Below are 20,472 nucleotides of genomic sequence, written 5' to 3' on the forward strand. Positions count from 1 at the left end.
ACGGTTGCGTCAGCAGGGAGATGATAGTTCAGAAGTCTCACTAACTGACAGTATACTTATGCCCATGTTTTCTGGAGGGACAGAGCTTGAGGAAGCGGAGGAGCCAATCGCTGCGCAATCTGTGCCTGACGGTGAAACCAGCGATCCATCCAGCCCGAATGTGCTTCCAGTTACGCGCGGGCGCCTGGCGAGCGCACAGAGAGAGGATCCAACACTACAGCGTTGTTTCCGAAGGGTGGTGAGTGACAACGGTAAAGCAAGTGGGGAGAAAGTAGCCTTTATACAAGATAAAGATGTCCTAGTGCGCAGATGGACCCCTCTCCCAGATACTGATGCAGATTGGAATGTCGTGTACCAGATTGTGATGCCTACGGTCTATAGACAACATGCTACATTCTATGGGAGCAGAGGAGTCGCCCCCTGCTGGTCACTACACAGAAGTAGAGTCATTTCCTCATAGACGTCTATGGGAGCAGAGGAGTCGCCCCCTGCTGGTCACTACACAGAAGTAGAGTCATTTCCTCATAGACGTCTATGGGAGCAGAGGAGTCGCCCCCTGCTGGTCACTACACAGAAGTAGAGTCATTTCCTCATAGACGTCTATGGGAGCAGAGGAGTCGCCCCCTGCTGGTCACTACACAGAAGTAGAGTCATTTCCTCATAGACGTCTATGGGAGCAGAGGAGTCGCCCCCTGCTGGTCACTACACAGAAGTAGAGTCATTTCCTCATAGACGTCTATGGGAGCAGAGGAGTCGCCCCCTGCTGGTCACTACGCAGAAGTAGAGTCATTTCCTCATAGACGTCTATGGGAGCAGAGGAGTCGCCCCCTGCTGGTCACTACACAGAAGTAGAGTCATTTCCTCATAGACGTCTATGGGAGCAGAGGAGTCGCCCCCTGCTGGTCAGCAGAGAGAACGCGGTGTGTACCTCCGTTGACGGTGGAGCGCGTGGAGTCGGCGAGGGCCTGTGGGTGGGAGAGGGAGTGCGGCAGGACGCTGTTGGTGCAGGGGGGGCTGCTGGCGGCCGGCGGGCTGCCCTGCGACTGGTGAGGGGAGAAGGTGGTCCTGACGGACAGCGAGCTGCTCCGGTCGGAGGAGGAGGAGCCTGCTGGCGGGTGCCTGGACGAGACCGGGGGCGCGGCGTTCCGACCGGACGCACCGGTTCTGCCAGACAGGCCGGTCTCTCTGGCTCGCTGCGGGAGAGGGACGTATTTACCCTCGCTGGGGATAGAACGGAGGACATGGACAGGTGAGAGGAATTCTGGGAAGTGAAGTTACAATCTCATCCTGCTGAGTGAGGTACCATGTTAGCGTAGCCTAGCATGGATCAGTCCAAACTCTCTTCAGAAAACAAGCATTTTGAAACTTCTTATCTTGAGATGAGAAATAACGAAACATGGATTGAGACTTTTTAAACATTATGTTGTTTGTATTCGTATGTTCCAAATAAAAAAAGTTTATTTTGGATCCTGATGATGTCATGAACCCAGACAGGAAGCCGTGTGGTTTCCCCCCCGGGATGTGCGACACTTCCCCAGGTACAAAGCAGACAAACTGACACCCGTCTCCATGGCGATGGCACCCTCCTCTCCAGGACGTCCCACGTGAACAAGCTCCATGACCTAAAAGGGTTTTCAACTTGTTTATTTAATCTGAAGAACTCACCTCCCGATGGAGGCGAACCCGGGGCTGGCCCGGTCCTCCCCCCCCCGGACCACCGAGCTGTACTTGTCCTCCTCGCTGCGGCCCTCGTCGTTCTCCAGGGAGACCCGCCGGCGGTACTGCAGGCTGCTCTCGATCTCATTGGCCAGCCGGCTGGCTCGCGCCTCCCGCTGCCGAAAGACCTCGGAGGTGCCCTTCTCCAGAGGCATGCTGGGAGAAAAGGCAGGGAGGGCAGTTTGTACAGTGATGTAGAAGAAGAATAAAAGGTTAAACGACCACAGGGTCATCAGACTTTTATCTAAAAATATATAAAAACAACGACAGCCTGAGAGACTCACGTGTACATGGAGAGGCTCGAGTCATACGTGGACTTCACACCGTACGCCTCCTCGTTGAACCTGAACATCTCGTTAGCATCCCAACCGTTAGACTGGAAGGAGAAGCCACACTCAATGCTAACGCTAACGCTAACATGAAGGAAAGAGCTTCTAGTTCAGATGTAATCTGGTGTGTGTGTGTGTGCGCGTGCGTGTGTGTGTGTGCGTATGTGTGTGTGTGTGTGTGTGTGTGTGTGTGTGTGCGTATGTGTGTGTGTGTGCGTATGTGTGTGTGTGTGTGTGTGTGTGTGTGTCTCACTGTGTCCGCCTCCAGTTCAAAGTTTTCTCCGTTCCCGTCCCACCTCTGCAAGACTTTCTCCCGGTGATCCCCGTTCACCCGCGACGAGCTGATGGACGTGTCGGTAAACGCGTCTGTGTGCGCGCGCACACACACACACACACACACACAGTATTCTTCATGTCTCATTTAAAAAAAAAAAAAATATTCACTCAAACCAGATTTTGTAAAAGAAAAAACAATTCTGAGCTCCTCATTGAAAAAGACAAATGTCTATTCATCAAATGATATATAACATAGATATATATATATATAATGTTATATATAGCTTCCTCTAGTCAGGCATTAATTCATAGGTTTGTATTCATGTGAAAACGCCACATGGCCTGATTTATAATATATAACAATGACATAATATGAGTACGTCTTGTCACCTTTGATGGCGAAGTTGAGGTCGACGTCGCGGCAGGTCATCGTCACCAGGTCGGTGGGGCTGAAGATCATGGTGTCAGTTATGTCTTCAATCTTAGGTGGAGAGGACTGGCTGCTTCCTCCACCTTCCTCTCCTCCTCCTCCTCCTCCATCGCTCTGCTTGTGCACGGCATCCACAGCCAGCTCGCACTGACAGGAGAGCGAAGAGGAGCCAGATGAACAACGTGTGGATGCAAACAGTGCAACAAGCTGGTCTTCATTCTTACCTGAGAGCTTAAAGTCTTGAAGATTCCTTCGTACGCTGCTCCGTTCTTCACCCTCACATCGCAAGTGGAGCCCTGAGACCAGAAGAGAGATCAAATCAGTTAAACAACTGGGAAGAAAGACTTTCTAAAGTGAATACCCGTTGGTTCATAAGATTTTGTCTTTAGAAGAAAAAAATTAGTTGCGATTATTCTAGATTAATAGATTAATTCTAGATTTCTAAATGTGACATTAGTTCATTTTTAATCTATTGACAGCCCTCCGAAATAGATGTTATAGATGAGTTATGACTCATAATTTCTTAACACAAGTTCTAAACACAATATTATACATCATATATATATATATATCATTATAAATAACCACAAAAGAAGGAAAATCATGTTGTATTCCCTCATTTGAAATGTGTTTTTATGAGATTTACCACGATAGATGACTTTACCAGCGTACAAGGACGAGGACTATATGATGTTGTGGTTTATAAGAACACATTTATAAGTATTTAGTAGAAATGTGGTATTTCCATCTTCTCGACTCACCACGACGGCCGTGAGGAAGTGAAGCATTCGAGCGTTGTTGTAGACGCCTTCAAACACCTGCAGGAGCAAGTGTTTCAGTAGAGGAATACAAACTTTTTAAGGAAGATATTTACTTGAAAAAAATTAACTTGACATTAAAATCATATTTATTTGTCAAAATAAACAATTATTATAGATTTGTGATGATATAAATCAAGAATGAACTTATTAACAATATTTTTGTGCATGCAAGAATATTGTGAATAATTATATTTATTATCAATATATTTTCATTTGAACTCACAAAATAATATAAAATAAAATCTTTAGGAACAAGTAGTAGTTTCCATGAACATGAATAATATCTGTCTTCCAAAATGAGGATCAGAGTTCGGACGTCCTTGGAGATGAAGCTTGTTGGAGAAGAACTGAGGAACCGATGAGGAACCGACTCGATCAGAAGAACCGTTATGAGGAGCTTGTCTCCGGGCCGAGCCCCGGATGTTTACACCGGCCTGCTCCGCCCTGCTATCAACAGCTTTACCGGCCCAATAAACAATGCTTGTACTTACTATGCTGCTTAAAGGGGATGTTTGCGATGGCGGTTTCATTGTGTTCCTGGTCCTTAGGAGGGAGGAGAGGAAACGAACGTTAGCTAACAGCTAATAACAGCTAGCAGAATATGCGGCTCCTCAAAGGAGAACAATAAACACCAGCCTTGCTAGCTAGCTAGCTAGCATGGCAGCTAGTTAACCCATGACATGGCGGGACATGGTATCAGTTAAATCCGTTGTTATATTCAAACGAATGACCCAGGAGCAAAGTAAGAAGAACTCAACGTTGTTGTTGTTTACAGTGAGGTTACAATAAGCCAGCTAAACGTGCTAAAGCAGCTAGCTTAGCACAGATGTCGAATTACAGCCACAGAGCTGCAAGCCGACAGGCAGAAACGACGTCGGCGTCACGTTATAAACGAACAGCGGAGCACTTTGGGGTATTTCGATGTTACTTTTTAGTCATGTGCATCCCGGTTGCTCCTGTCCCGTCGTTCCAGCGAAAAGTCCCACGATCTGACAGGCCGAACGCGAAGCACCGCTGAAAAAACAACAAAACACGGCAGCGGCTGCGTTCGATTTGTTCAACACCTTGCGCCAGCTGGGCGCGTGATTCGGTTCAAGTGACGAGAGGTGGGCCACTTCTGGGCGATATAAACACACCAGGATGTTCCAATTGAACTAAAAATACTTTATTTAGTTTAAAATTGCCATTTTGAATCTTGAAAGTACTCACTACGAGCGAATGCTCCCGCACGAAAACAGAAAGTCAAAAGCAGCCGCGATCCGCAGGGGGACTGGAACGAACGCACAGCTCCTAAGTCCCGCCTACTACAATATTCTAAAACCTGATAGGGTTAAACTTTTTATCAACACAGTTTTACCTTCTGTTTCATTGGTTCTGACTTGATGTCAATAACTTTTCTTGGACTCGGCCCGTGGGCTCTCCTCCCGGAGTTCAACACACACAAATACTAGCGTATTGAGCACATGCAATTTGACACATAATAAATCAGCATAAAATACAATTCTTGGCAAATTCAATACTTGAGATTTCATGCATTGAATCACATTTAAGAAAAATAAATATACCAAACCAAATTGAGAATTATAAATAATCCTGCAGATTTGTTGGTTTATTTATTTATCAGAGACTTTTTGCCCCGTGCATCGCCACTGCTGCTAAGCCTGGTTTATGCTTCAGGACACGCAGACACAGAGCCTCTTGCTGCCCTTTCACCCCTCTTGCGTGCTTGCGTGTGTCGACCCATTTTAGCGGGATCATTTTCAGGATGAGATGACGTAGATCAGGCTTTTCGGTTTGTCTAAATCACCATAGCAACGCATCAAACTACTTGAACCTGCTGGATTAGTTCACCACACTCTTCCTCATTGATGAAGGAGCGACATCAGTTAGATTAACCTTTTATAGGGAGACAGTTCTATGACATCACAAAGACCCGTTATGACATCACTTCCTGTACGAGCGCCATAGACGATGAAGACAGGAAGCATTTTTTTACAAGAAGACCTTCTGGAGCCGTAACGTTACGTGATGAAGACCACACGCTGCAGCCGAGCGTCCACTGTCCCACAGACTGTCCCACAGACTGTCTCTATACTGTCCCACACACTGTCCCACACAGTGTCCCACACACTGTCTCTATACTGTCCCACACACTGTCCCACACACTGTCCCACACAGTGTCCCACACACTGTCTCTATACTGTCTCTGATCTATACAGAAGATGCATCCATGAAGCCTCTGATTGGTCCGAGTGACGAGGCATTAAAATGAGTCTATACTTTACAGTCATGTGACATCCTCTGTCCTGACAATACGATTCAAATACACATATTATCTGCTCGTATGAGTTCATCGTCTCCTGCTCGTCTTCCTTTAAGTTTATTTGTCGTTGTACCGTTAAAAAATCCTTGTTTCGGTGATCGACTCTTCTGACGTATGACGTGATGCTTCAAACTAATCAGACCGTTTGAGCACCTTCAGGGAAACGAGACCACCTGGTGTCAATCATCTGCTTCATTTGAGCTGGACCATGGGACATTTGATGGACTTCGTTGAACCACGTACGAGGAACAGGGCCCTGGGGCCCGTTTACCAGATATCTTTTTTTCTATGAGCTCCAATATCTTTTCAACTGGAGTTAGTTCCTAATTCCCCAAAACCTTTAAACTGTAGATCAAAGCGCACAAATCGTCTGATGCCAGAGAAAACTCACCATCACAGTATTTTTTCTTTTGTGTTAAATGTTTCCAGTTGATGAAATGTTCATGCATAATTGCTTTTGATCTACCGCTCTTACCCCCCCCCCCCCCCAAAAAAAGCTGTAAACACTGCTAATGCTATTCTAACACAAGAGACAGTGTCAAACTATTAGAAACATCACCAAATTATTCTTTAAAATAATGATTCTAACTATAACAAAGAAAGACCACACAACATCTATGTTTCACTATATTTATATCATTAAATTCAATATAGTACCTGAAACTAACCACACAAGGGTGGACACAACGACCCCCCCCCCCCCCCCAAAAAAAATACAGTCCCAGCAAAGAGAGAAAAGAGACAGAGAAAGGCACAAAGAGTTCTGACAGAAGGACACTGGGGGGGGGGGGGGGGGCGCATATAGACAAATACATGAGCAAAGAATAGAGCGGTAGAAATGAATGGGGGGGCAGGGGGAAGGGGGGGGGGCTCTGAACGATGATGACGACACAGAAAAGGCACAAGTAGAAAGAGCAGTTCTTCTCATTTACATTTTCTGCTGATTGTTTCCTTTTCTCTTTCCTTCCCTCGTTGTCGAGGAGGAGAGAGACCAGCACGGTCGCCATGGCAACAAAGCATTATAGCAAATCATATATATATATATATATTTTTCCTTCTGTTTATCCCAAAAGTTAAAAAAAAGAAAGAGGCACAAACACATGGATTACAAGATGGAGTCTGAACAGGTTTCACATCGAGGAAGCATTCGCACAAAAAAAGAACAAAATAAAATCAACATTATCCCGACCAGTCGTTATTATTTCCATCAACAATAATTTCTCTGTAGTGTGTGTGTGTGTGTGTGTGTGGGGGGGGGGGGGTTCAAACACGCTGCAGACTGAAGGAACCACCTCGTGTCCTCAGGAGCTCTTATGGAGACAATTAGGACCTATACACATATTTGGATTGATGTACCTCTTTAAGTGTTTATTTGACCTCTTTTCTTTCATACAAACAATAAAGGTTCATCTTACGAAGCCTTCAGATGCTTTTAGGTCTGAAGAACACAGAGTGTTTTGTACCTTGTGTGTCTCTTAAACGGATTTGTTTTCGATCACAGAACTACGGAAGCCCCGAGAGGACAAACAGGTGTTCTCACCTGTGTTTGTGACTTAAAAACAGATGGAAAAGTTCCACTAGGATCATTTTCAGGGTGATTTAGATTCTGCCTTTCGTGCTCAGGATCCTTTTATCTTTCCATTGTTGTTTTTCAGCCACAAGATGCAGAAGTGAGTTTTGTAAAGTAATTTTAAACCAATGTAGAAGAAAACACAATCTGAGTTGTTTTTAGAACAAGAGGTGAGGAGATCTATAGCTGATCAGTGCGATCAATATGCGAACGAGAGATAATAAATAAAACCTTTCTTCTGGTTAGATCAACAGGCTACATTAGCTAAGTCAGCTACATTTGCAACTAATGTTGTATTTAGACGTCTATTTCCGTTTGTACAGTTCATTCTTTTAACAATAAAGTGGCAGAAAATTGAGAAAGAAAAAACGTATGCAATAAAGTATTTAAAAATATCAAATTTACTGTGGAAAAAAAATGTAGAAAAGCAGAAAACACATTTTTAAAGCACAAACCAGCAAACGTCTGACAATAAAAAAAGAAAATAGCATGTCGTAAAATGTTAACTTAAAGAACACAGTAAAAACAAAATCTAAATATTCCAATCAGTGTGTAGCATTAGCAGCACCGCTAACGGCTAACGGCTAACGAATGAAGGTTCCCTTCAGGTCTATAGTGATGCGTTCAGGGAACATGAGAACAATAGGACGTGGTGAAGTGTAGTGTTTGTGAACTGGAATAAAATCCATATTAGAGATGAATTATTAACAAGAGCTCTGAGCTCATTATTAAACACCTTTAATATAATAGTGACAATAAAAATGTTTAGTTATTTTCATTGTGTGTTTTCATTAAAATAACCGATGTAGGTTGGATCCATTTTGACGGTTTAAAGTGACTTCAGAGCAGTTCAAACGATCTTTTGGACGAAAGGTGAAAGAAAATCAACATTGGTTTGATTCTTCTGATGTTGTAACAGAAACGTTTTATTAGCAACTAAACCTTTTTGTTTCTATTTTTACGTCGCAAACACAAGGAAGAAATCTATAGTTATTTAGTATGTGGGCCGCCGTAGTTCTGTGGATAGAAGGTTTGGACCGCGTGGTTGAGGTATCAGAGGTCAGCGAGGTCAACAACAAACTCGCTGAGTCAACAAAAGAAACAAAACGCTTACTAAAAGAACAAGAAATGTACCGCTAGTTAGTTAGTTAGTTAGTTAGTTAGTGCGCTCTCTCTACCTCTCCCTCTCTCTTTATACTTATATATATATATATATATACATATATATGTATATATATATATATATATACATATATATGTGTATATATATATATAAAAGTCAGAAGAAGGAGTACTGGTTGTCGATGGCTCGTGGCGCCCTCGCCCCCTCCCTCTCTTCTCCCTCCACAGCTTCTAGTTGCCGTAGAGGCGTGTCCCTGTCTCTCTCCTCCCAGTCTTCTTCGCCCCCTCCACTACCTCCTCCGCTACTCCCCCCCCCTCCCCCTCCTCCTCCTCCTCCCCCTGCTGCTGCTCCTTCTTCTCCTCCTCCTCTTGTTGTCACGGTTACCGTCGTGGTTGCGTCTGTCCCACCTCCCGCCGCCTCATCTTCTTGCTCCTGGGGAGGAGTGGGGGGCGGTGGCCGGCACGGTGGCAGCGGGGGGGGCGGAGGCTGAGGGGGACTACGGGGTCTGCTGGTCAAGTCTGCAGGGACCAGAAACAGACGAGAAGGAAGAAGAAAGGGGGGGGGTGTAAATAAAGGAGGAGGAAATAAGGGCAAAAGTGTAGTGAAGGAGTGAAGTGAGGAGAAGAAGAGTGAATTGACAGTTAGGTGGAATAAAGTCTGTGGCCATGGAGTCAGTGGTAGTCATGGAGACGGTCCACTTCAAGGACACACACACACACACACACACACACACGTCTCTCACTGAGTCCGGTCTCACTTACACACAGTCAGAGATGGGGGTTGATGGAGAGTCGGGATGGCGCGTGGTGATGACATCACAGACTGTGGGCCGACTGCCTGCTCTGTCCCGGCCTGCAAGGGATGAGCCAACGGATACAACAAACACAACTGAGGTCAGAGGTCAGCACAGCAGAGAGGGCGGACGGTGAGCGTTGGATGGGTTTCCTTGTTCACGTTTCTCATCGCACCGGAGCTGAAGATTGAAGTCCATTTGGACTTCCTAGTAATATCCTAATTATATCCTAATTATATCCTAATTATATCCTAATTGTCTGTAGATAAGGAAAAATGAGTCAGTGGCTTCACGCATTCCGCAGCAAGAAAAACCACAGACTAACGTTCATTTATATGTAAAATCTCACTCATTTTCCTATATTGTGCAATAAGTCAATATATTACATATTGTGTATATTTAACACTGAAAGCACTTTCATCACATGCTCCATTAGAGACCTGTCAATCAGCCTGTAGCCCCGCCCTAAAGCATCTCCTGCTTTTGGTCTGTGCCTGTTTTTCGGTGTGTCTGGTGCGCTCCGTACCTGGCTGCCGGACCGCGGTGGCGCCCACAAAGCTGATGAGCGTGACGTCGGAGGCGCCGCCGGACTCCAGGGGGATCGGGTGCACCCTGAAGTGCTCCAACATGTCGAAGATAGACTGGAACCAGAGGTGCTGCACTCTGCATTGACCGTCCTCGTTCAGGGACAAACGCAGGTGCTGCAGGGAAACAGAATAGTTCATGACTCCTTCTGATTAGGCCCCGCCCTAAAGCCCCATTGGAGGGTTTTGACTCTAAATGGACCTTCATCCACTAAATGAACATCATGCTGAACTGAAGAAGACTTGAAACTAGAGACTGAGATCATAAACTCATGTTTACAATGTTTACTGAGGGAATAAATCAAGAGAGAAGTAGAGTCATTTCCTCATAGACGTCTATGGGAGCAGAGGAGTCGCCCCCTGCTGGTCACTACACAGAAGTAGAGTCATTTCCTCATAGACGTCTATGGGAGCAGAGGAGTCGCCCCCTGCTGGTCACTACACAGAAGTAGAGTCATTTCCTCATAGACGTCTATGGGAGCAGAGGAGTCGCCCCCTGCTGGTCACCACACAGAATGCAGCTTTATAAAAGCTTTGACTTTAATGAACCATAAGTTTATCTTTGCATATTCACCTTGGCCTTTCCCTGGAAGTTGAAGGTCAGGACGTATTCTCCGCGCCGTGTCTCACTCTGGCGAACCAGGAAGACGCCGTGGCTCGCTGGGCCTCCGGCCAGCACCAGCTGGGCGGCTTTGAGGCGGGACAGGGTGCCGTGGAACCACTGGCACTCGCTGAGCGGGTGTTCCACTGCTTCAGCGGGGGCCACATCCGAGAACAGGAAGGAGCCTGGACGAAGGCGATCGGCACGTATTGATACTTCGTAGACCGAAGGCGGAGCTCGTTCTAAACTAACTGAAGTTTAGTCCTCCTATGTGTCTAGTGTCTGATCATGTGACGTCCTAAACAACCAGCTGACCGCTACCGGCTAACCAATGGGTCACTTCAGCTACATTGTGATGAACTGGTATCAATGTATCCAGATGTTTTCACATTTACATTAAATTGATATTGAGATGAATAATGATCTGTTTAACTTCCTAAAATGAGCTCTGAGTATATTATTATACAGCATTAAACAAATTATCATTTGAAATTTGTATATTTCATGAAAAAAGAAAACCACTATAAATGACAGAAACCGTAAAAGTACATATATTTAGTAGTTCTGATGTTTAACTGAATCCTTGTATACCAGCAAAGTGCATCATCTACACTCCATAATCACCCGTGGCATCTGGCGTCTCAGCGAAAGGCGTCCCGAGGCCGCCGCCGCCGAGGATCCGTCCGTCCGGTTCGTCGAGCGGCGCTCGAGGTGGCAGCTCCGGTGGGAGGGGATCCATCAGAGGGGAGGAGCCTCCGATGCCTCCGTAGCATACTGACAACAACAGGAAGTGGACGAGGGAAAACGTTACGGAGTCCCACTCGACCCGAGATGAACCGCAGAGCCAAGTCGGGACAAACTGGCCAATAAAGAGCTTCAGAGGACGAAGAGTCCGTAGATAAAAACTGTGATTTAACCCCAAGAAGTCTGTTGTGTGTTTGTGTTGTTGTGTGACTTGGGTCTCAGTACGCAGCCTGTGTATTAGTACGCAGCCTGTATATTAGTACGCAGCCTGTGTATTAGTACGCAGCCTGTGTATTAGTACACAGCCTGTGTATTAGTACACAGCCTGTGTATTAGTACACAGCCTGTGTATTAGTACGCAGCCTGTATATTAGTACGCAGCCTGTGTATTAGTACACAGCCTGTATATTAGTACGCAGCCTGTGTATTAGTACACAGCCTGTGTATTAGTACACAGCCTGTGTATTAGTACGCAGCCTGTATATTAGTACGCAGCCTGTATATTAGTACGCAGCCTGTGTATTAGTACGCAGCCTGTGTATTAGTACGCAGCCTGTGTATTAGTACACAGCCTGTGTATTAGTACACAGCCTGTGTATTAGTACACAGCCTGTGAAGACCTCGTTGTACCTTGTGAGAGACGGTCGACAGTATCTGGCGTACCGCTGATGTCCAGCGGCCCCAAGGACACTCCTTCAGCGTCCTCCTGTTCACTGAGGGGGGGGGGGAGAGGTGGGGGGGGGTGGGGGCAGAGGGTTTAGCTGGTCCAGGAGGCTGCACACACACCTCATGGCTTCACTCATTGGTTCCTTCGCTGATCACCTGAGACAGATGCCGTTCCGGATGTCGCTCAGCCAGGCTCTCATCTGAACCGCGTCGCGAGTCTCAATTACGTACTGAGCCGTGCCCTCCAGCTGGGGGGGGGGGGGGGGCAACCCGTCAGGTGACATCTCCTTTTCCTCACAGTTCTTTCAGTTCTCTAGTCTTTTACTTCAGTTATTGTACTTCTACATCATGTTTTTTACTGCAGACCTTCAACTATACCAGACAACGATGGTGATCACCAGAATAAAACTCGGGGGGGGGGGGACAAAGAGGAGCAGCAGTTACCTGCATGAGGAAGGTGTTCTCCTTGTCGGGCACCTCCTGCGCCGTAGTGCTCCTCACGTCCACCATGGAGCAGCAGGGGACGGTCAGCCGAGGCTTCGACGACTGGAGGAGAGAAAACACGTGAATAAAATACATTACATAATAATCAATAATCAATCCTCATCATCAAAACACATTGTGAAGCATGTTCATTCAGAAAATAGAGATGGAATTTACTCCGTTAACTCTGACGTCTGTAAAGAATCTGCGATAGAATGTTTAGTAAATTAGTTTAAGAACTAACTGTTGGACTGGAGTGAAAACAAATCAAACCAAACACAGCAATGCAACTAAAACATTTATGACTTCTGAGGGCAGTGCTTCCTAAAGAAAACAAAAAAACAATCACACACAAGACACATTATGAATAATGGTTGTTTGTTCAATTAATTAAAGCGAAAGTTGAAACATTTCATAATCTAAATATATGTTCCCATATGAGTCCCAGCTGCTGTTTCCAGTCTTCATGCTAAGCTACGCTAACGATAAATGAGGTCAACATGAGGCCATCAAGTCATTCTGCTGCTTCCTCACCAACATGTCGGTAACCACAGAAACTGCTCCCTTACATAGATTTATCATTTTGAAGCAAATTTTTCTCCTCTTATTCAACACGTTTATGTGTGGCATAAATAATAGTTTATATAATTATATTGTGTAGTATACAAAAAGGACAAACAAAGAACGGTTTAATTTCCACAGGTTAGAGTATTAAAGCAAAGGTAAAGAATATATACAACGTGTATCAATAGTATAAAGAACAATTTACTGGATGAACTTTGTTTAACAAAAACTCATCCACTTATCAGCCAAAATATGGAAATGATACATAACCATTTTATTAGGTAATTTCCTTTCATCAGATTCATTAAAGATTCTGAGTTCTGAGCTCCTCAGTAAAACTATGACATCATGATGGAGTCATCGGAGACCATCAGTCATGTGACCAGAAATCAGAGAACCTGTGAAGGAACTTATTGATTTAATATTTGAAATACGTAGAGACTCCATTATTCCCCAAGATGTGTGGCACTTTATGTCAGCTTATTTAGACCTTTTCAAATTTTTGTGGAATTATCAAAGACATTCATCTGCATTTATTCATTTATAATCGTGTTTCATTTGTTTCCTGTGAAGAGGAGCAGGGCTTTTATTGTTTTGGAGCTTGAAGCAGCTGTTGACTGTAAACACGTCTCAGGAAGCAGCTTCACTTACTTTGGGTGGAATGAAGAACTCCAGGTAGTACTCCTCCCCCCTCTCTCCCCCCTCTCGGTCTCTCTCCTTGAGGACCAGGCGACACTTGTGCCAGCGCCCCCCCCTCCAGAGGGCGCTCCCCCCGCCGGAGAGCGGCTGCACCAGCCCGCCTACCCCCGGCGAGGAGGTGCTGCTGCTGTCCGCCCCGTGGTGCAGGAGCCCGAAGGAGAAGCCCGAGAAGCCGTGGCTTCCTGTGAACTCGTCGGTGGACGAGCTGACGCTCACCCCCCCCTCCCTCACCAGCCGGCCCACCTTCCTCGGGGGTCCCGCGACGCAGGCGCCGGCACTGCTTGGCGGCAGCGTGGAGGAGTGAGGCCCACCAGCGGTCAGGGTGAGGGCGGGGGGGGGGGATCGCGACAGCCGGAGTTTCTCCAGGCGATGGCTCCACTTCTCCTTCTCGCCGCCCTCGCCGTTGCTCCGCCGGCGGTCCCGGGCGGCCTCAGAGAGAGAGAGGGAGGTGGCGCTGCTGGAGGACGAGGGCGGCAGCGAGGAGGAGGAGGAGTGCGGCAGGGAGAGGGGCATGGACAGGGAGACAGGCATGGAGGAGGAAGTGGGCGTGGGGGGCTGCGTGGCAGAGTTTCTCTTGGGGGCGGAGACCATGGCGGCGTCCTGCACGCCCATGGTGTAGCTGCAGCTGGAGGGCAGCGGGCTCTGGCCCGAGTCGCTGGACGAGCTGCGCCAGTGCAGGATGCCGCGCACGCTGCCGCGCACGCTGCGCCCCACGCTGCGCAGGGAGAAGCGCTTCTTCAGCTTGTTCTTGGAGGAGTTGGGCGTGCCGTTGCCCCTGGCGTCCGGCGGGGGGGAGGAAGAGGAGGGAGGAATCTGGGAGGTGTAGGCGGGGTCATCCACCTCCGCCGACTCCTCTTCCTGCTCGTCCTGCTCGACGTCCTCGCCGACGGACGCCACGCCCAACCAGCTGTCCTCCTCCTCCTCCTCCACTGGCGCTTCTCCATTCCCAGCGGCGACCACAGCGCTCCTCTCCTCGCGCCTGCCGTTGTTCCCCCCCACCGAGGAGCAACACGACGAGGAAGAGGACGGGGGCAGGACTTGGCCGTGGGCGTAGGAGTCTTGAAAACTGTCCCCGCAGCGGTTCTCCAACACCAACCGCGTGGGCGCCGGCTTTGATGGCGCCCGAGCAACACCGGTCGGGGGGCACGAGAGGACGGCGCCTCCGGACGCCGACAGCGGCGAGACCGCCTCCTCTTCCAGGGAGGTGGCGTCCAACTGGGGAGCCCAGCTCACCATGTCATCCCCGGCGGAGGCGCAGCTGGCCGGCAGCGCCCCCTCCAGCTCGCTTTGGAAGTGGCGGACAAAGCGGTCGGTGAAGCGGCGGCAGAAGGCGGTGGCCGAGTCGGGGGAGTAGTGGGGGTTCTCCAGGAGGAAGGCCCGGTAGTGGCGCGCAAAGTCTCCGGCGGCCACGCGGGCGTGGAGCTCGCAGAACTCAGTCCAGCTCAGGCAGGGAGAGGGGGACGGTGTGGGAGTGTCTGAGAGGGAGGACGGGTGGCCCTGCAGAGGGGGGCTCACTAGAGGGGGCAGCGGTGGGGGGCGGGGGCACATGGGCAGCATGGAGGGAGACGGAGGGGACGGGGACGGGGAGGGGGGTAAGGGAGAGGAGCTGGCCGCTCGTGGGCTGGGCGGGGTCAAGAGAGAGCCGTTCATCCTGAGGGACTCGATTGGTGGATCAGATCACTTCAAACAGAGGACAGCTGGGAGGGGCGGGGGGGGCAGAGGGCAAACACGGCACATCAGTCTAATAATTTACATACGGCCCCACCGACAGCGGACACTTGAAATGTACTGGACCCGGAGAACGAGGAGGGGGCGGGGGGCTGGGGGTGAGGGGGGGTGTAACTAAGGTCACAGAGCTACATTATTTGGTGATTTCTGAAACTCTTCTAGAGTGGGGGCTCAGAAGGACCGGGTTTGAGATTCACACGGTCTGTTTCGTCTTCACCGAGTGTGGGACATCCAGAGGGACGTGTCCACATCCTGAAAAACAAACAACAAAGAGACAAATCACACAAAGGTTCAAACTAACTAAAAAAACTCACATATTCTTTACCGGTTCCAATGTAACACGCATGATGCACGATAGTTCAGGAAACTGACATCATTATTATGTTTGTTATTGTTGACGTGGTATTCATATTTGTTGACGTATTAGTACTATTGTTAATGAATTACAGGTGTTAATGTTGTATTTATTAGTATTGTAATATGTCCATTATAACGTACTAATGGTACATATGTAGGCATGTTATATTTGAATTTTGTTTGGGATGATTGGAAATCTTGTATCTGACTTGTAATCCTATATTTACAAGTCACAGCTTGAATACTTTTTACTGATGACACTGAAGCAACAGTATTTGCTGTATTTTCACGGTGTTGCTGTTACAACACCGTGAAAATACCAAGTTGAATACTGCTTCCACATCGCCCAGGCAGATTAATGCTCGCTAACTACTATCATTTAGCCATAATAATTACATTCTCACTCCTTAGCTTGCTAACACGAACTAGCAGTGCGTGAGTCTTGCTCATTCAGCTCTCTTTAAAAGACGCGTAATGTCGGCTAACTAAGCTAACAATAGCTAACTAACGGCGGCTCGCTCGCCTCCACCTTTGCGCGTTGACGGTGTTTTCAGGTGAACACCATCGCGTCGTGACGCCAACTGTAACCTGTCGCCACACACAGTATCACCCGACAACAAGCAAGCTATCGCCAAAGATTCTTCGCTAGCTAAGCTAACCGTTGGCCAGCTAGCGTTAGCTATTAATACCCCAGCAAGCTAGCTAGCTAGCTATCAATACTGCTCCTACCGCCAGTGTTGCGTGTATTTTCGCTACCTGCATAGAACAGCCCGGTGTTTTCGTCCGTGTCCGCGCGGGGAAACTTGGCACAAGTTTTGTCATTCTTCCAGTGCGCGGAACAGAATGATCATTTTTCGCAATAAAGGGTCGTTGTTGTTGCTAAATGGGAATATTGCTATTTGCTTGCCTGGAGCCCGTTGTTCTCGCTCGCTGCCTCGGACTCTCGCGATACTTCGCTGGTGGGTCGCTGCTCGCTGGCGGACAGCTGCGGTTCAAACAGGAAGAAAAGAGAAAGCGCCGCTCGGTCTTAACGGATGACTCGTTTCCCCGAATAAAATAAACCGGGAGAAACAAACTAATACTAATACACTAATACGAGGTGCTAATATTATTTTACAGTAGTATTAAAACCACATGATACTCTGTTAGACTATAAGTAGTACTCATACCACACAGTTAAATACTCTGAATAAGACAGTATTTAAGTACACTGATACACTCATCGGTCTAATTAATTGCTGCTAGTCAAAAGTTTCTTGACTGAGAAAGTGTGTCCAAACTTTTGACTGTATATCTGTCAATTTAGGTTAAAAAAACACGAGAAATCTCACTGTAATTTTAGTACATTCCGCTGTTTTTCTCAACTCAAAATTAGAATGTATTGAAATGTTGAAAGACAGCAAATCCCCAAAAGCAGACAAAAAACAAAACTTAAAATTCTTTAAACAGATTTATTTACACTTCAATAATTAAACGTTCTATTCTTATTTTTAATATTGTTATTTACCTGAACATATAAAATATCTGAAAACAACAGTGTTATAACGTTATATAAGACAGTGGGAGAGAGACCTGCTCTCTGGAGTTCACACCTCAACACGAATACTCTCACAGGAGACATGCTGCTTCCCGTTCTCCCTCTCAGGTCTCCTGAGGTCTCCTGAGGTCTCGTCAGGTCTTCTCTGGTTCCAGACCCGTCCTCTGCCCGCGGAGGGCTCCTCTGCAGATGAGCGTGAACCAGTAGAGCTGCAGGGGCCACAGCAGAGCGGCCCCCAGGTTACACTGCCACGGGGCCAGCAGGGGCACCAGGTGCAGCGGGACAGAGGCGTAGCTGAGGGGACGACAGCATAACAAAGACACGGAGGGTCACGGCCCATCGCTGTGGTTTATCTTTACTTCCAAACAACATGAAAACAGCTGTAGGAGAAGTACAGGTACTAATACCAGGTGTATAAATACTGGTACCGGCTGTAGGAGAAGTACAGGTACTAATACCAGGTGTATAAATACTGGTACCGGCTGTAGGAGAAGTACAGGTACTAATACCAGGTGTATAAATACTGGTACCGGCTGTAGGAGAAGTACAGGTACTAATACCAGGTGTATAAATACTGGTACCGGCTGTAGGAGAAGTACAGGTACTAATACCAGGTGTATAAATACTGGTACCGGTTGTAGGAGAAGTACAGGTACTAATACCAGGTGTATAAATACTGGTACCGGCTGTAGGAGAAGTACAGGTACTAATACCAGGTGTATAAATACTGGTACCGGTTGTAGGAGAAGTACAGGTACTAATACCAGGTGTATAAATACTGGTACCGGCTGTAGGAGAAGTACAGGTACTAATACCAGGTGTATAAATACTGGTACCGGCTGTAGGAGAAGTACAGGTACTAATACCAGGTGTATAAATACTGGTACCGGCTGTAGGAGAAGTACAGGTACTAATACCAGGTGTATAAATACTGGTACCGGCTGTAGGAGAAGTACAGGTACTAATACCAGGTGTATAAATACTGGTACCGGCTGTAGGAGAAGTACAGGTACTAATACCAGGTGTATAAATACTGGTACCGGCTGTAGGAGAAGTACAGGTACTAATACCAGGTGTATAAATACTGGTACCGGCTGTAGGAGAAGTACAGGTACTAATACCAGGTGTATAAATACTGGTACCGGCTGTAGGAGAAGTACAGGTACGGGAAGAGCAACACTCTGCAGAAGAAGAAGAGCAGCAGCATCAGGACACCGTTGACTCTGTGCAGCAGAGTGTGCTGCTTCTTAAACTGACCACAGAAGAAGAAGAAGGAGGTTCACAGTGAGTGGAACTATAAATAATGCTTTCATTGATCAGTTAATTTGTTCAGTTGAAATCAAGTCTCACCTGGATCAGAACTTTGGTCAGACAGACACACGGAGTGCTGAGCTCAGCCAGGAAGAGGACACCCTGGAAGTAGTCCCCTCGACCCCCCCTCCACAGCTACACACACACACACACACACACACACACAGTAACTCAATAGGAGGGTCTTTGCATCTTCATTATTATAGTATTTAGTGTATTATAATTTTCTAAGTGATGAACGACAAATAAATATAAATATGCCCTGGCGCGGGGGGGAAAGGTCCCGTTGTTGCCATAGTTACCAGTGATGCGGGGAAGCAGAAGGCCACCATAAAGACGTGATGCAGCACCATGAGCTTCTCCCTGCGCAGGTAACCCACCGCAGCGGCTCGCTTTGACCCGACTACCCCCCCCACCTGCCCCTCCTCGTGACCTTTGACCTGCAACCTGTGCCAGTAGCACAGGAACATGGCGTAGATGTCGTAGGCAAAGTAGGGCGTGGCAAACAGGATGTAGGCTTCGGTCAGCCAATGTCTGAGCAGGAAACAGATTGACGACATGAAACGATTGATCAGCTCTGGTGGTCTACAGATACTTTAATCACTTCCTGTTTGGTTGAACTGAAGTGTAAAAAGCAAAAATCCAGTTCAGCCCAGGCGGAGATTCATCAGAAAGTCTGTTAAACAATATAAATTATAGATGGAGGTCCGGAGGGAGGAGGGGGGCTCGGCTCCCTGCAGCACCTCCTCCTCCCTCCGGACCTCCATCTATAATATATATTGTTATATTTATATATTTTATTGAGTGAATTTGATCAGCTGATTGTAAACATTCTGTGAAGCAGCAGCCTCTCCCAGGATGCATTGCGGCAGGAGTCCGTGGTGGGATTTGATAAACAAATGCAGCCTAGACGCACCTCCACTTTGACTGGGAAATAAAGGAGCCCCCCCCCCCCAGGGAGCAGGATTATTCTGTGAGCGACTTACAGCCGTAAATAGCTGCGACTGTTGATTAGTTCAAGCTGAGGTTTGTTCATTGGTGTCACTATCAATCAGTAACCTCCCATTTGGTGTTAAACTCACTGATTTTATAGTTTTCTTTCATGGTTTTAATTGTATTATTAGGTCATATTTCCTTATGTTTTATGCCCATTATTTGTATAATTATTAATTATCTTGGCGCTACAGGGGAGAACAAAGGGTTCATCCTCTGAGGACCACCAACAATCCACATTACATCACACAAAGCAGTTTTGGCACCATTTTCAGCAGCCAATGAATGAGTCTCACCTGTCCTCCAGGACGTCCCGGCAGGACGAGACAATCACACATCCAGCTGATGACGCCATAATGGCCTGGAGGGACGACACGACACTGAGGGGACAGAAACCATGGACAATCTTCATCACTATCACCTTCATTACCAGCATCATCATCATCATCATCGTTTAACAGCATCTACTCAGCGTGCCGTTAGACTGCAGCACAGAATGTGAATAGAAACGTTTGCTTCTGTCTTCCAGACATCCCTGCAGAGTGTGTGTGTGTGTGTGTGTGTGGGGGGGGGGGTCCTACCGCGTGGACACCATGGTGGCGTCCCCGTCTCTGCATCCCATCCACAGCTTCAGGGTCTGTTTGCACAGCACGAAGAGTCCGGGGAAGAAGACACAGCCGGCAGCAACGAGGCCCCACATGGCTGCTCTGAGCGTGTGTGTGTGTGTGTGTGGGGGGGGGTAATGAGCTCAGGGAGGAGGATCAGCTGGGAGGAGCAGGCACCTGTCAGAGGAGGGACTCCCCCAGTACTCCACAGTTCTTTGT

The 20,472-nt window shown here is 47.4% G+C and overlaps 3 protein-coding genes across 5 annotated transcripts in view; all 3 read right to left on the reverse strand.

Annotated features, from left to right (window-relative positions):
• The window catches only part of atxn2l (ataxin 2-like), an 11,578-nt gene extending 6,717 nt beyond the window's left edge, over positions 1-4,861 (reverse strand). The window contains exons 1-9 of one of the 2 annotated variants that reach the window (XM_037477294.2): positions 4,782-4,861; positions 4,064-4,115; positions 3,513-3,569; positions 2,976-3,047; positions 2,712-2,898; positions 2,299-2,411; positions 2,001-2,092; positions 1,666-1,872; positions 929-1,221 (exon numbers count right to left, since the gene is read on the reverse strand). In XM_037477294.2, the coding sequence (XP_037333191.2) occupies positions 929-1,221; positions 1,666-1,872; positions 2,001-2,092; positions 2,299-2,411; positions 2,712-2,898; positions 2,976-3,047; positions 3,513-3,569; positions 4,064-4,102 (1,060 nt within the window). In that variant the 5' untranslated portion in view covers positions 4,103-4,115; positions 4,782-4,861. Of the gene's footprint in view, positions 1-928; positions 1,222-1,665; positions 1,873-2,000; positions 2,093-2,298; positions 2,412-2,711; positions 2,899-2,975; positions 3,048-3,512; positions 3,570-4,063; positions 4,116-4,500; positions 4,749-4,781 lie in introns of those variants that run through there. The other variant, XM_037477293.2, reaches the window with a different exon arrangement.
• A 2,987-nt stretch (positions 4,862-7,848) lies between these two features.
• Positions 7,849-16,808, reverse strand: sh2b1 (SH2B adaptor protein 1). Of its 2 annotated transcripts, XM_037477292.2 has the most exons (10): positions 16,564-16,806; positions 13,675-15,702; positions 12,421-12,522; positions 12,133-12,224; positions 11,941-12,023; positions 11,191-11,340; positions 10,540-10,751; positions 9,908-10,082; positions 9,350-9,440; positions 8,935-9,106 (listed from the first exon to the last, which is right to left on the reverse strand). In XM_037477292.2, exons 2-10 carry the CDS (start codon positions 15,370-15,372, stop codon positions 9,085-9,087), a joined length of 2,625 nt encoding a protein of 874 aa, XP_037333189.2. In that variant the 5' UTR covers positions 15,373-15,702; positions 16,564-16,806; the 3' UTR covers positions 8,935-9,084. The 2 variants fall into 2 exon arrangements, with proteins under 2 accessions (XP_037333188.2, XP_037333189.2); XM_037477291.2 differs by lacking the exon at positions 9,350-9,440 and having other exon boundaries at positions 7,849-9,106; positions 16,564-16,808.
• A 489-nt stretch (positions 16,809-17,297) lies between these two features.
• Positions 17,298-20,382, reverse strand: LOC119220942 (ceramide synthase-like). Its single transcript, XM_037477297.2, has 6 exons — positions 20,230-20,382; positions 19,945-20,028; positions 18,958-19,189; positions 18,695-18,790; positions 18,487-18,596; positions 17,298-17,638 (listed from the first exon to the last, which is right to left on the reverse strand). The coding sequence occupies exons 1-6, from the start codon at positions 20,346-20,348 to the stop codon at positions 17,479-17,481; spliced, it is 801 nt and encodes a 266-aa protein (XP_037333194.2). The 5' UTR covers positions 20,349-20,382; the 3' UTR covers positions 17,298-17,478.
• Between the last annotated feature and the right edge of the window lie 90 nt (positions 20,383-20,472).

The sequence above is a fragment of the Pungitius pungitius genome, chromosome 12 (assembly GCF_949316345.1).
Source record: "Pungitius pungitius chromosome 12, fPunPun2.1, whole genome shotgun sequence".
In the NCBI taxonomy this organism is placed as follows: Eukaryota; Metazoa; Chordata; class Actinopteri; order Perciformes; family Gasterosteidae; genus Pungitius; species Pungitius pungitius.

What these genes read in the sequence shown, in the direction of transcription:
- LOC119220942 (XM_037477297.2), bottom strand. Translation starts at nt 20,348, where the DNA reads ATGTGGGGCCTCGTTGCTGCCGGCTGTGTCTTCTTCCCCGGACTCTTC. An exon ending in TCTGCTTCCCCGCATCACTG is followed by an intron (nt 18,791 to 18,957) that starts GTAACTATGGCA and finishes GTGTGTGTGTAG; the next exon opens with CTGTGGAGGGGGGGTCGAGG. An exon ending in TGACCAAAGTTCTGATCCAG is followed by an intron (nt 18,597 to 18,694) that starts GTGAGACTTGAT and finishes TTCTGTGGTCAG; the next exon opens with TTTAAGAAGCAGCACACTCT.
- sh2b1 (XM_037477291.2), bottom strand. Translation starts at nt 15,372, where the DNA reads ATGAACGGCTCTCTCTTGACCCCGCCCAGCCCACGAGCGGCCAGCTCC. An exon ending in AGAACACCTTCCTCATGCAG is followed by an intron (nt 12,225 to 12,420) that starts GTAACTGCTGCT and finishes CCCCCCCCCCAG; the next exon opens with CTGGAGGGCACGGCTCAGTA. An exon ending in CACCGCGGTCCGGCAGCCAG is followed by an intron (nt 9,107 to 9,907) that starts GTACGGAGCGCA and finishes TGGTCCCTGCAG; the next exon opens with ACTTGACCAGCAGACCCCGT.